General features: G+C 31.2%; 1 protein-coding gene across 1 annotated transcript; it reads left to right on the top strand.

Moving 5' to 3' along the window:
• The first annotated feature begins 8,522 nt into the window (after positions 1-8,522).
• Positions 8,523-10,294, top strand: LOC149236347 (aluminum-activated malate transporter 12-like). Its single transcript, XM_089368861.1, has 6 exons — positions 8,523-8,862; positions 9,040-9,180; positions 9,278-9,550; positions 9,754-9,866; positions 9,980-10,123; positions 10,220-10,294. The coding sequence occupies exons 1-6, from the start codon at positions 8,523-8,525 to the stop codon at positions 10,292-10,294; spliced, it is 1,086 nt and encodes a 361-aa protein (XP_089224987.1).
• Positions 10,295-12,829: the final 2,535 nt, after the last annotated feature.

Raw genomic sequence — 12,829 nt, 5'->3', positions numbered from 1 at the left:
AGCTACTAAAATAATGAATTTTAAACCCTATATGATCTTTAAAGCCCTATCACTTGCAACAATACCCCTGCTAGGAAGGCTTGAACTTAGAAATAGTTTAGGGAGAAGTGCCTTTTGAAATTCAAAAATAGTTTAGCTTATGATGTTGTCCAGACATATCCAGCAAACTATTGCAGTAATGCCTCCATACATACTTCTATATTTTGAAGGATACATTTTGGAATTGATTGTCCATGGAAATGGTCCCATGCCAGGTGAGAAGAAAGCTATATATAAAACCAAACCACGAAAAACAAGCAAACCATAGCTAATTGGACCCACATCATTGTACCAAGAGTGAAAATGATGGGAATAGTATTTCTCGAGTGTTGACATTTTTATTAATGAGGTTTGAGGGCATTAGTTCTGCCACAACCCCCAATACAGCACCCAATCTTATCCTTTTTTCGACATGACATATTTTTTCGTGCTCTTACTTTCTTCCGAAAGTGTCATACAATGCCCATCTCACAGTGATATAGTTTTAAATTTTAATATCAGCACCCCTGTGCACCTATGTGCAATCAACAGGTCCAAAACACTGATACATTTTTGGTTAACTACATGTTTAGAGGACACTACAGATAGTAAAATGAAATAAGAAATTTTCTAGCAGGATAGATTGAGAAAGATCTATATAAGATGTTTATGGAACATCCATTTGTATATTTACTCAAATTAATATAAATATTAATTTCTTCTGGAAAAAAGCATGTTTTCTAAATAATGTAAGGAAATCCATTGATATTTGAGAGAGTAAAAATCATGATGGATACAATTTGATGCATAGCCCATTATGTTTTTTCTAAATATCAAGAAAAAGTAACATCCACCTTTAACTCAAAATAAATGAGATTTTTAGATCATCTAATTTATGTCGAATCATTTCCTATGCATGCAAGAACTCATATGACAAACTATTCCTACAATATATGGGATTCTATTATAGAAAACCAACCCTGAAAGTGATATCATTGGACTATCTAGGCAGAAGCATTGTTCTCCAAAAACTCACCAGCACTGATCACAATAGCTTTTGTGAATCATACTTGTAATGCCACATGGAAAAAAAATAGGTATGCCATTTACAACCTTAGATTGGCAACTAATGGACATAAATTGCTTCAAATAATGTAGTTGGAAAAACTAAATCCAAATTAAATTTAAATATATTTAAACATGTTAATTAGAAAAGTACAATGCCATTTCAAATTGTTAAATCCCTACGACACAATATTCAAGATAATAGAAGCTATAACCTAGACAACCAATATTCTTTTTACATATCAGATGTGAATTTCGAAGGCAAACAGAAACTAGGAATTTGACATCAAAACATAAACATCTAACTTTGAAGAAAATAGAAAATTGAGAACTTAAAATAGCAACAAAATAAATACAAAAAGGAATACTCAAGATTTTACTCCTTTGCTGAAGATAATAGAGATAAGAATTTTGTCTAAAATTTTCTATATTTTGTATTTTCTCCAAGTTCATCTAACAAAACAATCTATAAAATAACCTCATAAAAAGCATCAACTTGTCTAAAAGAAGATTCAAACATTAGTTCAAATGAACATTAAAAAGAATGTGTGGATCATATTCGTAAAAAGGGAGAGAATGTAACTAATCTTCATGAAGCCCATTTACTTCAACCATTACATCTCCTATGTCTTTAAGAGTTAGTTGACCAATTTTAATAGGAAAATTAAACCTTCTTTAAATTTCCGTGTAGTAACATTTTTATTCTGTTAAGTGTTGTTGGGTTAGCTATTTCCCTTTCTACAAGTCTTTTAGGAATAAATTTGGGAAGCACATGAGGACTATTTTCACAACCATATATTATAAAACAGGAAAACTTTGCTTCCACAAACCGGTCCTCAATACCATGTAATCCTTATTGCATTCCTTTCCTGATTCTAGGTGGGGACTTCGCAAAAATAATTCGATAAAATCACACGAAATTGTCACAAATATCATAGAAATGATTTTTATATTGCCTTTCATAGAAAATTATGAATTTGGGATGATCACTAAAAGATCAATTTCAATTTATCAATAGAAAGGGAACTAAATCTATTACAATATCCATTAAGAAAGTCAACATATAAAAACCTATGCCAAATCCTAGTGTAGATGATTTTGAAAACTTGATGGCATTTGATAGGTTATGTGACAAAATATTTTCCCAATTGAACCTCTTAGAATGATTTATCGTGCCATAGACCAAGGGAATCCATTATAACTTAAAATGTTCTAAATTTGATTCTCCATAAATTCTATATAACATTTTAACTAGAAATGTGTAAGGGTTCTTGAATTTTCCAATTGGGTAGAGTTTAGTTGACCTAGTCTTAAAAGTTACATAATCATTTACCCATTCTCTTGTGCACCCAACCACATCAATTTTTATTCATTTAATACATTTTTTTCAAAATCAAGCATGTATTCCTTATCAAGATAAACTTTAGGAAGACTTAACCTGAACATTGATTCTAAAACTTAGCCTTCCATGTAGTTATTACTTTGTTTGAGTGATTTACTATTGAACGTGTTTGAATATGAGAATGAGATATGATCCAAATTACCATATCAAAATAAGGAAACATGGATGGTCCTAGTTCAAACTTGTGTAGCTTGGTGTCCTTGATGAGTTCAAAATTACCTAAATTGTGGGTAGAGTCCACTTTTGAGCTATTTCCCTCTGTATTTCTCCATCCATCATTTTCAAAAAATTCATGCATCTCCTCCCATGACATGGTTCTTTCCTATCGGGCCTTGAATGTGGTATGAGAGAAGAAGGTTGAATTAGGATTGTTTTCCTCAGATGGTTCCTCTTTTAGTTCTATTAATTTTACTTGGATTTGATGTCTTGAACAACAAGCTTAGTGGCTTTTGATTTTCCTTTGTAGACCATTATATTAAAAAAAATGATATCCTTTATCCAATATAGTTTCTTTGAAGACATTTCAACTATTTTAAACATAGGAATTGTAACATATTCTCTAAATACTAAATTTCATTTAGATTGTGAAGGTTTCTATGAGTTTCTTCAATAACATGCAGAAAATCCCAAAAATTCATCAAGTAGAGATATTTTTTCGTACTTGAGAAAAACGTTAATATCCATCATATATGAATTAATTACCTACCAAAATGTCTTCTAAGGATATAAATTTAGAAATCCAAGCATCTGGAGTGTGAGAAATGTTTTATCGATATCATCAATAACTTTGAGATAGATACCCTATATGTTCTATGAAAATAATTTAAAAATATTTTATTATTGTTTTCTTTAAATTTTCATTCTTTTAGAAATCCCAAAATCTAGGCATCAATGCATTTGGGTCTAAAACAATTTTGAACAGATATGTTTGGACCACATGTATTTATTTAAATAAAATAAAAAGTATTTTTAAATCATTAATCGAGAAAACATTGTTCAAGATAAAACCAAGTTTTTTTTAATCTATGATTTCACATGTATCCGAGAATTCAGGGCAAAAGTAGTGATGTACTTTTATAGATTAACCAGATTCCATATATGAGTTAAAAAAATAACAATTAAACATTCCAAAAAAATAAACATTATTAGAATGATTTGAGTATCTAGGAAATTCAAGGTCTTTAACAAATCTGCTTTAACAAGATACCTGGATATATTTATTAATAAAAATTAAGGAAAACCAATACATAAAGGATGTGCAAATAAAGAAATCAATTTTATTAAATTTAGATTATCTAGGTATCTAAGAGTCGGGTGAAAACAATGTTGAATCTTTTATTTTCACTTGGTTACCAAAAATAAATAGAAAAAAAAACATTGGAAAAAGTGAACCAATTGAACAAATAAAACTTAATGGAAAGAATTTTGAGAATCTGCGAAACCTAGATGTGTGTGAAACATGACAAACCATCCAAATATATCAATATTAAAAGAAATTATATGGGTATTTGATGAATCCACGTTTCATTATGAATATGAACTTAAATAGCTCTGGATCTAGATTTTTTAGAAATTTAAAGTTTTTAGGTTTTTTCCTTTTTTTGAATTTTATAAAGATATAAACCAATCGAGTCTTTAAGGGTTATTTAAAATGGAAAATCAAAATTTAATTAAAATTGAATATTTTTTAAAATATCTATTTTATACAAATAAAATGAGGGCTTGTTGTAGATCTCGCAATAAATGTTGACACAATGGGAGAAACAATTATCTCTGCCAATAAATATTTGAAGTTCAAATAAATCTAAAGTTTAAAAATTTCATAGATAATTATAATCAAGCTAAATATACTTGATTTTTATAAAACAAATAAGAGTAATCATTAGGAGTACTAAGTCCCTTATTCAAGAATTTTCAAAGAGCAAAAATATGGAGTTCATTTATGAATTCAAGACAATTGGCTCAATTGGTTTTGAACTTTTGTCATTAAGTCCAAATTTTAATACTACCAAAACAATTTGCATATATATTTTCCTCATCCCTTTTAATCCTGCCACTGCTTCACTGGCCACAAGCATCCATAGCCCTAACGAAGGTGCCTAAGTATCATATAAGAATTGACCAGCTACTAGCAAACATCCATAGCCCCAACGAGTTTCCTTATACTTCCCACATTTCTTTTTTAATTGTTTTCAAATCCTTATTTATTTGACATCCTTTGGATTTGTATATTTGTATTTATTTTGCAATTTTGGATATTTAAGAAGCGAGGTACCATGAGAGTTATTTTGATGAGAAAATGTGTTGACGCATTAATGATTTTAACCCACTAATTTTATCATTCATCACCAATGATACTAATGTTTTTTATTTTAAATGAAATAGATGGAGCTCTTTTAAAATTAAAAGGTAGTTATTTTCCAAGGCTAATGAAAACTTTAAAATAAAAGTAATATCAAGTAGAGGATTTCATATAACTAAAATGTTGCACATAATGTTGTTATTGATGACAATAGGATGATATTGATGTCAAAGGGGGCGTATGGACAACAACAGTGGGACAATTCTTGATGGTCACAGAAGCAACATGACTCTTTGTGAAGCAGTATGATAGCTTGATCATTTGCAAAGTCTCACTACATGAGGATATGTGTACTTGAAATTATTTGAGTTTTTTACTAAGTTAAGATGCTTAGAATACCTTATAAATAGCATGGTTATGTAGTGCTCATTGATACTTTTCAAAAAATATATTATAAATGCCTCTTGGAAGAGAAGTTGTGACCTGTTGAAAATCAACATTAATTGGGGAAAAAATTAAAAGGTCAAACTATAGGACCTAAACCAAAAAATTGAACTTCTTAAATGTCATTCAAGTTCGAACCGGATCCACCATTGACTCAACAAATCAATGGCTATAGTCACAGAAGTAGCATGCTAGCTAACAATGCTAAACAACATGCATGTCTAGAATCGATCAACTATGCTCTCAACGAGTATCTACTCAAATGTACTTAGAGTGAGTAATATTTGGATATGGAATTTAATTATGCATTCAATAGGCTTCTACACTCGGTATTTGAGTAAACCGAGATAAGCCAAAAATAAAATAAAATAAATAGTTTCCCTTTTTTCTTTAAAAATTCATAAATATTATTTTATTATTTTACTAATTTCCTTAGGAGTCCCATTTTAGACCTCCAAAGTTTCCTAATGTTATAGTAGAAAATTTCCAAAAGTAGGAGTGAAAGAGCTTAATGGAGGGCGTTTAGTATTTGTAGTAGTCTATCAAGCTACAAGTCTCAAGTAACTCCATAGGGAGTGTCTTCTCCTTTGTATTTGCATTACTTCCATTTCACAGGCAAAAAGAATGGTGTAGCCTCACCTTCCAAAGTGGATTTTCTCTCATAAGGGTTTTCTAAAGAATATCTTGCGTATGTGATTGTATTTTATGGTTCTTTATTTTCTGGATTTTATATGTTACATGGATAAACAATAAATTAACAACTAACAAATCTAGATGGTAAAGAAATTTAGCCTTTGTAGTATAGATTTCAAATTATTTTGGTAAATATGTTATCATGAGCTATCTAATGAAATATATGCCAAAATTTACTAATCATAAAATGCTAACTATAATAAATAAAATTTACTAGCTCATAAAAATCTTGTACCACTTAATTTATTTAAAAATTCTACAGATAAGGACAATATACTGCTCTATAAACTACCATAATTAAACGTCCTCATGTTTATTTTAATAAAAATAATTTTATTAATATAATAATTTATTAAAAGAATAAATATATTTTATTTATTGATTTTTTATTTTTAAAATTCCAAAGCACTGGTTCTCTTTATCCATATATTATCTTATAAAACACCTCATTATCTTAAGTAATTATACCAATAGTTGGTCTCCAACAGCTAAAGAAAAAAAAAGTTAATGAAATTTCCCACGTATGAAATTTCCCAAAGTTTCCCATTTGCAATCTAAACTCGACATTTCGATTCATGGGTGACGGGGCATTCACTTAAATAAAATGGTTGACTGTTTACACGTAGGTTTGCACTCAGACTTATTATGAGGGTTTGACTCAGATTATGATTTGATTATGCCATGGTTTGCACCAAGACTTATGTTTAAACATGAAGTTTTGACTGAGATTATGATTGGATTATTCCATTTTAAAACATGAAGGATTTAAAATATGAGGTTTTCATTACATAAACATTTCAATGTAATGTAAAGTAATAGTTTTTTTATTTAGAAATAAAAATGGCAAATGTTATATATAAATAGTTCAAAATTACTTCCCAAAAAGCCACCAACTAGATCTATGAGCGAATTCATATTGGATGAGTTTTTTTTTAATTTTCTTTTAAACATTAACAACACATGTTAACGCTTTCAACCGAGACATTGTCACTTTTAACTAGAAATGTGTAAGGGTTCTTGAATTTTCCAATGGGGTAGAGTTTAGTTGACCTAGTCTTAAAAGTTACATAATCATTTACCCATTCTCTTGTGCACCCAACCACATCAATTTTTATTCATTTAATACAATTTTTTTCAAAATTGATGTGCACCCAACCACATCAATTTTTATTCAAGAAAGACGGTCTCACTTTGTGACGAGAGGGAGAATTGATAGTGGAAGAACTTGAAAAGACATTAAAAAGACATGCTAGTACTTTCAACAACGCCGGTGGCCCGGTAGTACTCACTAGAGACAAAAAAAGAAACGCCCATCTACAGAAACAAACATGCATTTACAGAAAGAGAAATGCTACTGCGAGGAAGAGTGGCTAGGAATTTGAAATTAATGGACTTTGTTTGTATATATATTGCCGTTCTGTTTAAAAGAAAAAGAAAATATTTTGTTGCACAGAACAAAGAAGTTATGCCGAACTATCATTTCTTACGAATTGAAGGAGTTACGTGGCAACTTCAGATTTGAAAATTGAAATTAACGGTCTCAAAATTTCATTCGGTGGATTACATTTCAAATTTAATGTCGGAAAATACAACCGTCATCCCCAATAGTTAAAAGTCATAGAACAAAAATTAGCGTCCCTGTTAGAAGAAAAGAAAAAAGCTTTCTTTTACCCAACATAGAATTTATGCAAAACTGTCTTTTCTTACGAATTGCGCGAGTTACGTGAAGGTCCGTTTCTTGTCAGAAGACTTTCTTCAACTTATTCATGGTGCATCACAAATCAGGTGACAGTAAAGCACGAGGGCAAATAAATTAAAAAACCAGACAAATACAATTGTGGCCACTAATACAAAAGCACGAGGGCAAATAAATTAAAAAACCAGACAAATACAAAAGCAAGTAGAGTGCGCTTACAGTGGGGGAATGCCCATGTCCCTCTGTGGACTGAATTGGACTGATTTGAGATCTGTATATCCGTCTCCCAGTTATATTTTCTGCATCACGTGGCACGCCACATGGGGAATGGTAATGTGCTAGTTGGTGGTTTAAAGGTGAAAATCGACTGTATAAAGTTTTAACCATTATAAAATATTTCGTTGATGGCGACTGTCCATGCCCACACTCTGCACCATATTGAATTTATCTGTATATCCATTTTTATATGCGCTGTGCTAATTATAGCTCTAGAGACCTTGCCGAATGTGGTCGGCCGCCCACGATTCGAAATTCCACAAATGCGACTGGAAAAGCCTTTCCGGCCTCTAAAACCCTTTAACAGTGGAGGTCTACTTACAGGCTGTCCTCCTCCCCTTCGTCCTGTTCGTACTCAACAACTCATTTTTTATACGTCTTTTTACTTATAAAAGGATAGAGAGGAAACTGTTCTGGCACATTGCAGCCAGGCCCGGAACGCTGCATCAACGGGACTGACTTCAAATTCTTGGACTGACAAAGAATTTTGAGAGAGCTCAAGTGATATTACAGAACATAAGTTGATTAAAATTTAAAACCTGCTGTTGTATTCAATGCTTGATTGAAACTTGCTGATATATTCAAGGTTTTCTCAGTTTGAAGTTTAGCTCTGAAGCAATAGCAATATGGGGGGCACGATATTGGTTCAGTCACAGCCTCTGGAGTGGAAAATTAGTGTTAACGAAGGGATGGAAGCGAATACCATCCAAGAGAACTTCTGCAACCTTTTGGTTACGAGAATTTCTCAAGCTTTCCACGAATACAAAAGATCTGTCCTTTCTGTGAGCAAAAGGGTTTGGCAGGTGGGTGTAGATGATCCTAGAAGAGTTATTCATTCCATCAAAGTTGGCCTTGCACTGACTTTGGTCTCTATATTTTACTTCGTGAGGCCATTGTTTGACAGTTTTGGTGAAAATGCCATGTGGGCTGTCATGACTGTCGTTGTGGTGTTCGAATTCACCGTAGGTAATTATTCACCAAATACCTCCTGTTTACAAGTATTAAAATGGCTCTAGGTATCTTCACACATTTTGAATAAATTGTTAGGAGGATTTCATGACTATATAATATCAAGTAGACCAGCTATTGGGTTTTTTTCACAATAATAAATTTAATGTTTTGCGCCTCAATTTTATTATGCAGGTGCTACATTGAGCAAAGGTGTGAACAGATCTTTAGCCACACTGTTGGCGGGATTACTGGGAGTGGGGGTGAGCTATGTTGCAGAACTTACAGGGAAAAACTGCGAACGGGTTATACTGGGTGTTTCTGTTTTTGCCTTAGGTCGATATTTTCTCCTTCCCATAATACAATTCTGCATGTTATATTCGATACTTCACCTTTGAGGGTTGTGATGTTTATTCTTTGGTGATCGATGCAGGTACAGCGTGCACATATTCGCGTTTCTTTCCTGTGCTCAAGCAAAGATACGATTACGGGGTGGTCATCTTCCTTCTCACCTTCAATCTTGTAGCCATTTCTGCTTCTCGCGTTGAAAACATTTTAAAATTGGCCGATCATAGGATAGCTACGATAATCATTGGGTGTACAGTCTGTTTCATAATAACTGTGTTTGTTTTTCCCATATGGGCTGGAGACGATCTTCACAATTTGATTATACATAACCTAGAAGGATTGGCTGGATCTCTGCAAGGTAATTTGTCACACAAAAAAACAATAAATCATTTATCCTATTTATAAGTTATCTTTATCTTAATTTTCGCAATCTTAAATATTTGGAAATTTTTGGTGTAAGAATAAGTTAAAACAATTTGTCTTTAATTGAATTCACTCCACTCTTTTATTTACAAATTCCAAAGATATTGAGAAAATATTCAGTGGTTTATGTGATTACAGAATGCGTCACGGAATACTTCTTGGACTCAAAAGATGGCCAGGATTCAGACGATGACAAGGTCGGATCGGGTTATAAATGTGTGTTGAACTCGAAGGCCATAGAAGACTCACTGGTAGATGTCATAATTCATCAATATACACTATAATATTTTATTAGTATACACTGGTAGATATATATAAGTTTGGCTATCCATTTAACTTTAACGATTATTTTTAAATTTTGCAGGCGAATTTCGCCAGATGGGAACCACCGCATGGACGTTTCTTTTTCAGATATCCATGGCAATTTTATCTAAAAGTTGGAAGCGTGACTAGATACAATGCCCACTGTGTGGAGGCTTTAAATGGATTGCTAAACGCTGAGATTCAGGTAATGTTGGTCAATTTTGCTTAATATTGCTTTTGTATTTCCCGATATTGATCAATTTCGTATCATTAATTATTGGTGATGATGTTGTCCGATCAGACTCCAATTTCTCGGAGAGAATATTTGAAGACGCCATGCATTAATATTGGCAGAGTCTGCCAACATTCTTCGTGAACTGGCCGATAGCATAAGGACAATGAGAAGTATAAATCCAACTTTAATGACAGGTCGTTTAAAGGCAATGGTAGAGGAACTTCAAAATTCGCTGAGAGCTCAGCCCGAACTTTTCATCAATACCAAGAGTTGGAAAACTATTGAAGAAGACATAACTCGATCAGACAAATTCCATGACTCCTCAGTACCGAAAATGACAGAAGAAGCAGATGATGAAAATACAATGTCATTTCAAACTACTCTGGAGGGGGAGATTCAAGAGGACCTATCCAAGAGTCAAGCTAGCAAATTATATGAAATGAGCGAAATGAAACGAGGCAGTTATACAGTTATGGAGGTCCTTCCTCTTGTTAGCTTTTCTGCTCTTCTGTTAGAAATAGTGGCAAGGTTAGAGAGTGTGATTGGTACAGTAAGGGAGCTGGGAGAAGAGGCCAAGTTTAGAAATACCAATCACGTAGTAAAAGAATCCTTTCCACCATATTTGACAAAAACAACTACGCCTCTGACTTCAACGGAACAAATGGTACCCGTCGCTCTATCCCCAGCTACAAATCTTTCCACCACCACTACTCTGACTGATAATCTGCATCACCAATTCCAACATTAAAGCCAATGGTTCCCCTTTCAGGCTAAATGTTTACCAGCACAAAGACAATGCCCAAAGAGACTTCTAGAGAACACAGAAGATTATAATGAAGACCAAAGATATTACAGTGTTTTTCTCAATACATGTGGATTGCAGGCATTTGTTTCTCAATTCAACATGTGGATTGCAGGCATTTGTTTCTCAATTCAATTATTCATCCATGTAAATGGAGAATCGTGAAAAATATAATCCTTGGCTAGTAGTAACACTCTACTACAGAAGTTGTAACCTATTGAATAGTATGAGAATGATTAAAAGACACAATTTTGTTATTCAACGTATGAATTTTTTTAAGTTACATTTTGTTTTTAAATATTTAATTAATTTAGCATTAAAGACACAATTTTGTTATTCAACGTATGAATTTTTTTAAGTTACATTTTATTTTTAAATATTTAATTAATTTAGCATTAAAGTTGTTTATTAAGTATAGCACGTGTAAATAAGTTCACAAAGATAACGATGGAATAAAGATGCAAGTCTGATGCTTCACAATTGCCTAATTTTTTTATAATAATAAAAATATTTATAATTTAATAATTAATTTTTTAATAATAAATATATTTATCATTTAATAATTAATTTTTGAATAATAAATATATTGATAATTTAATAATTAATTGTTAATATTATTTACCATTTAATTATTAATAAGATGATTATTTCATATTACTATTTAAATGTTGATTTATTATAATTATTTTAAAAACATTATATTTCAAAAATGATTTTTTCCAATTAAAAACAATTACATTATTTTTTTAAATTTAAATTGCATTATCTTATAAGTCTCTATTTTGAATGCAAAAAATTGAAGAAAAGTTTGCAACTTGATAGATTATATCCCTCTCGATGCTTAATAAATCTGAAATTAAACTAAATCTATACTAGTTTATAGACTAAATATATTGTTGAACCAAAATAATAGTATAAATATGAAATTAAAATATATCTATACTAATTTATAGGCTAAATATATTGTTAAACCAAAATAATAGTATGACCAAAACCATTTAGAAATTAAAAAATTTAGTTAATTTTTTAAAAAACAATTTTAGTAATTTAAGAAATATTATAAAATATTTTTTTAAATGCTTATCACTAATTAATGTTACCCACATTTATCAGTCATTTAACTCATATAAATAAGTTAATTAATACATTAACAACTATTTTAAAAATTAATCTCTTCCAAATAAAAATTACTTCACACCACTTCACTTCCTATCTAGGTAAAATACTTGAACACTAGTTTACAATTCGGCGGATTCTTGACTGAATGTTATTAGACTTCGCTGGTGACAAATTTTTTTCTAAACATCCGCTGAACATTTTTTTAAAAGCTACTATTTTCAAACAGTTTGGCATATTTTAAGGTATCCACTGAACATTTTTAAAAATCTACTATTTTCAAACCGTTTGGCATATTTTAGACTCATTAAAGAACATTTTATATTATGGTTTCTCAACATGATCACTTCTCATAAATCTTTTATATATTTATATTTATTTATTTAATAGGTTGCTTGCATGCATGAAACTAAAACCTTCCAACCTGCACAAAAATAAATGATGAGTAACCCAGGGTCGTCGACAAATTTCATGATAATTAAGAGACCACGAAGAAATTTTCAATAATATAAAATAAATAAATAATCTGCATGTATGCTGGATATGTATTTTCCATTATATTTTCAAATTATGGAAAATGAAACATGTTGTATTATAAGAATTAATTCAGTGTTACACACAGCAAATTTGAGTTGGGCGATGACAAATTTCTGGCATACTACAACATAATTTTTCAATTCTTCCCAACCCACTTTCTTAAAGTTGTCCAACCCAAACCCATCAGCAACCTAGCTGTTGTTTGTTTAGAATTTAAATGT

Source organism: Pinus tabuliformis, chromosome 8, assembly GCF_031772625.1.
Source record: "Pinus tabuliformis cultivar Carrire ecotype Pingquan chromosome 8, CPIR1, whole genome shotgun sequence".
NCBI lineage: Eukaryota > Viridiplantae > Streptophyta > Pinopsida > Pinales > Pinaceae > Pinus > Pinus tabuliformis.
This window is presented reverse-complemented; position numbering and strand designations above follow the sequence as displayed.

Excerpts from the sequence above, each read along its gene's own strand:
- LOC149236347 (XM_089368861.1), top strand. The coding sequence starts at position 8,523 with ATGGGGGGCACGATATTGGTTCAGTCACAGCCTCTGGAGTGGAAAATT. Across the intron at positions 8,863-9,039 it reads GGTGTTCGAATTCACCGTAG|GTGCTACATTGAGCAAAGGT; the intron begins GTAATTATTCAC and ends TTTATTATGCAG. Across the intron at positions 9,551-9,753 it reads ATTGGCTGGATCTCTGCAAG|AATGCGTCACGGAATACTTC; the intron begins GTAATTTGTCAC and ends ATGTGATTACAG.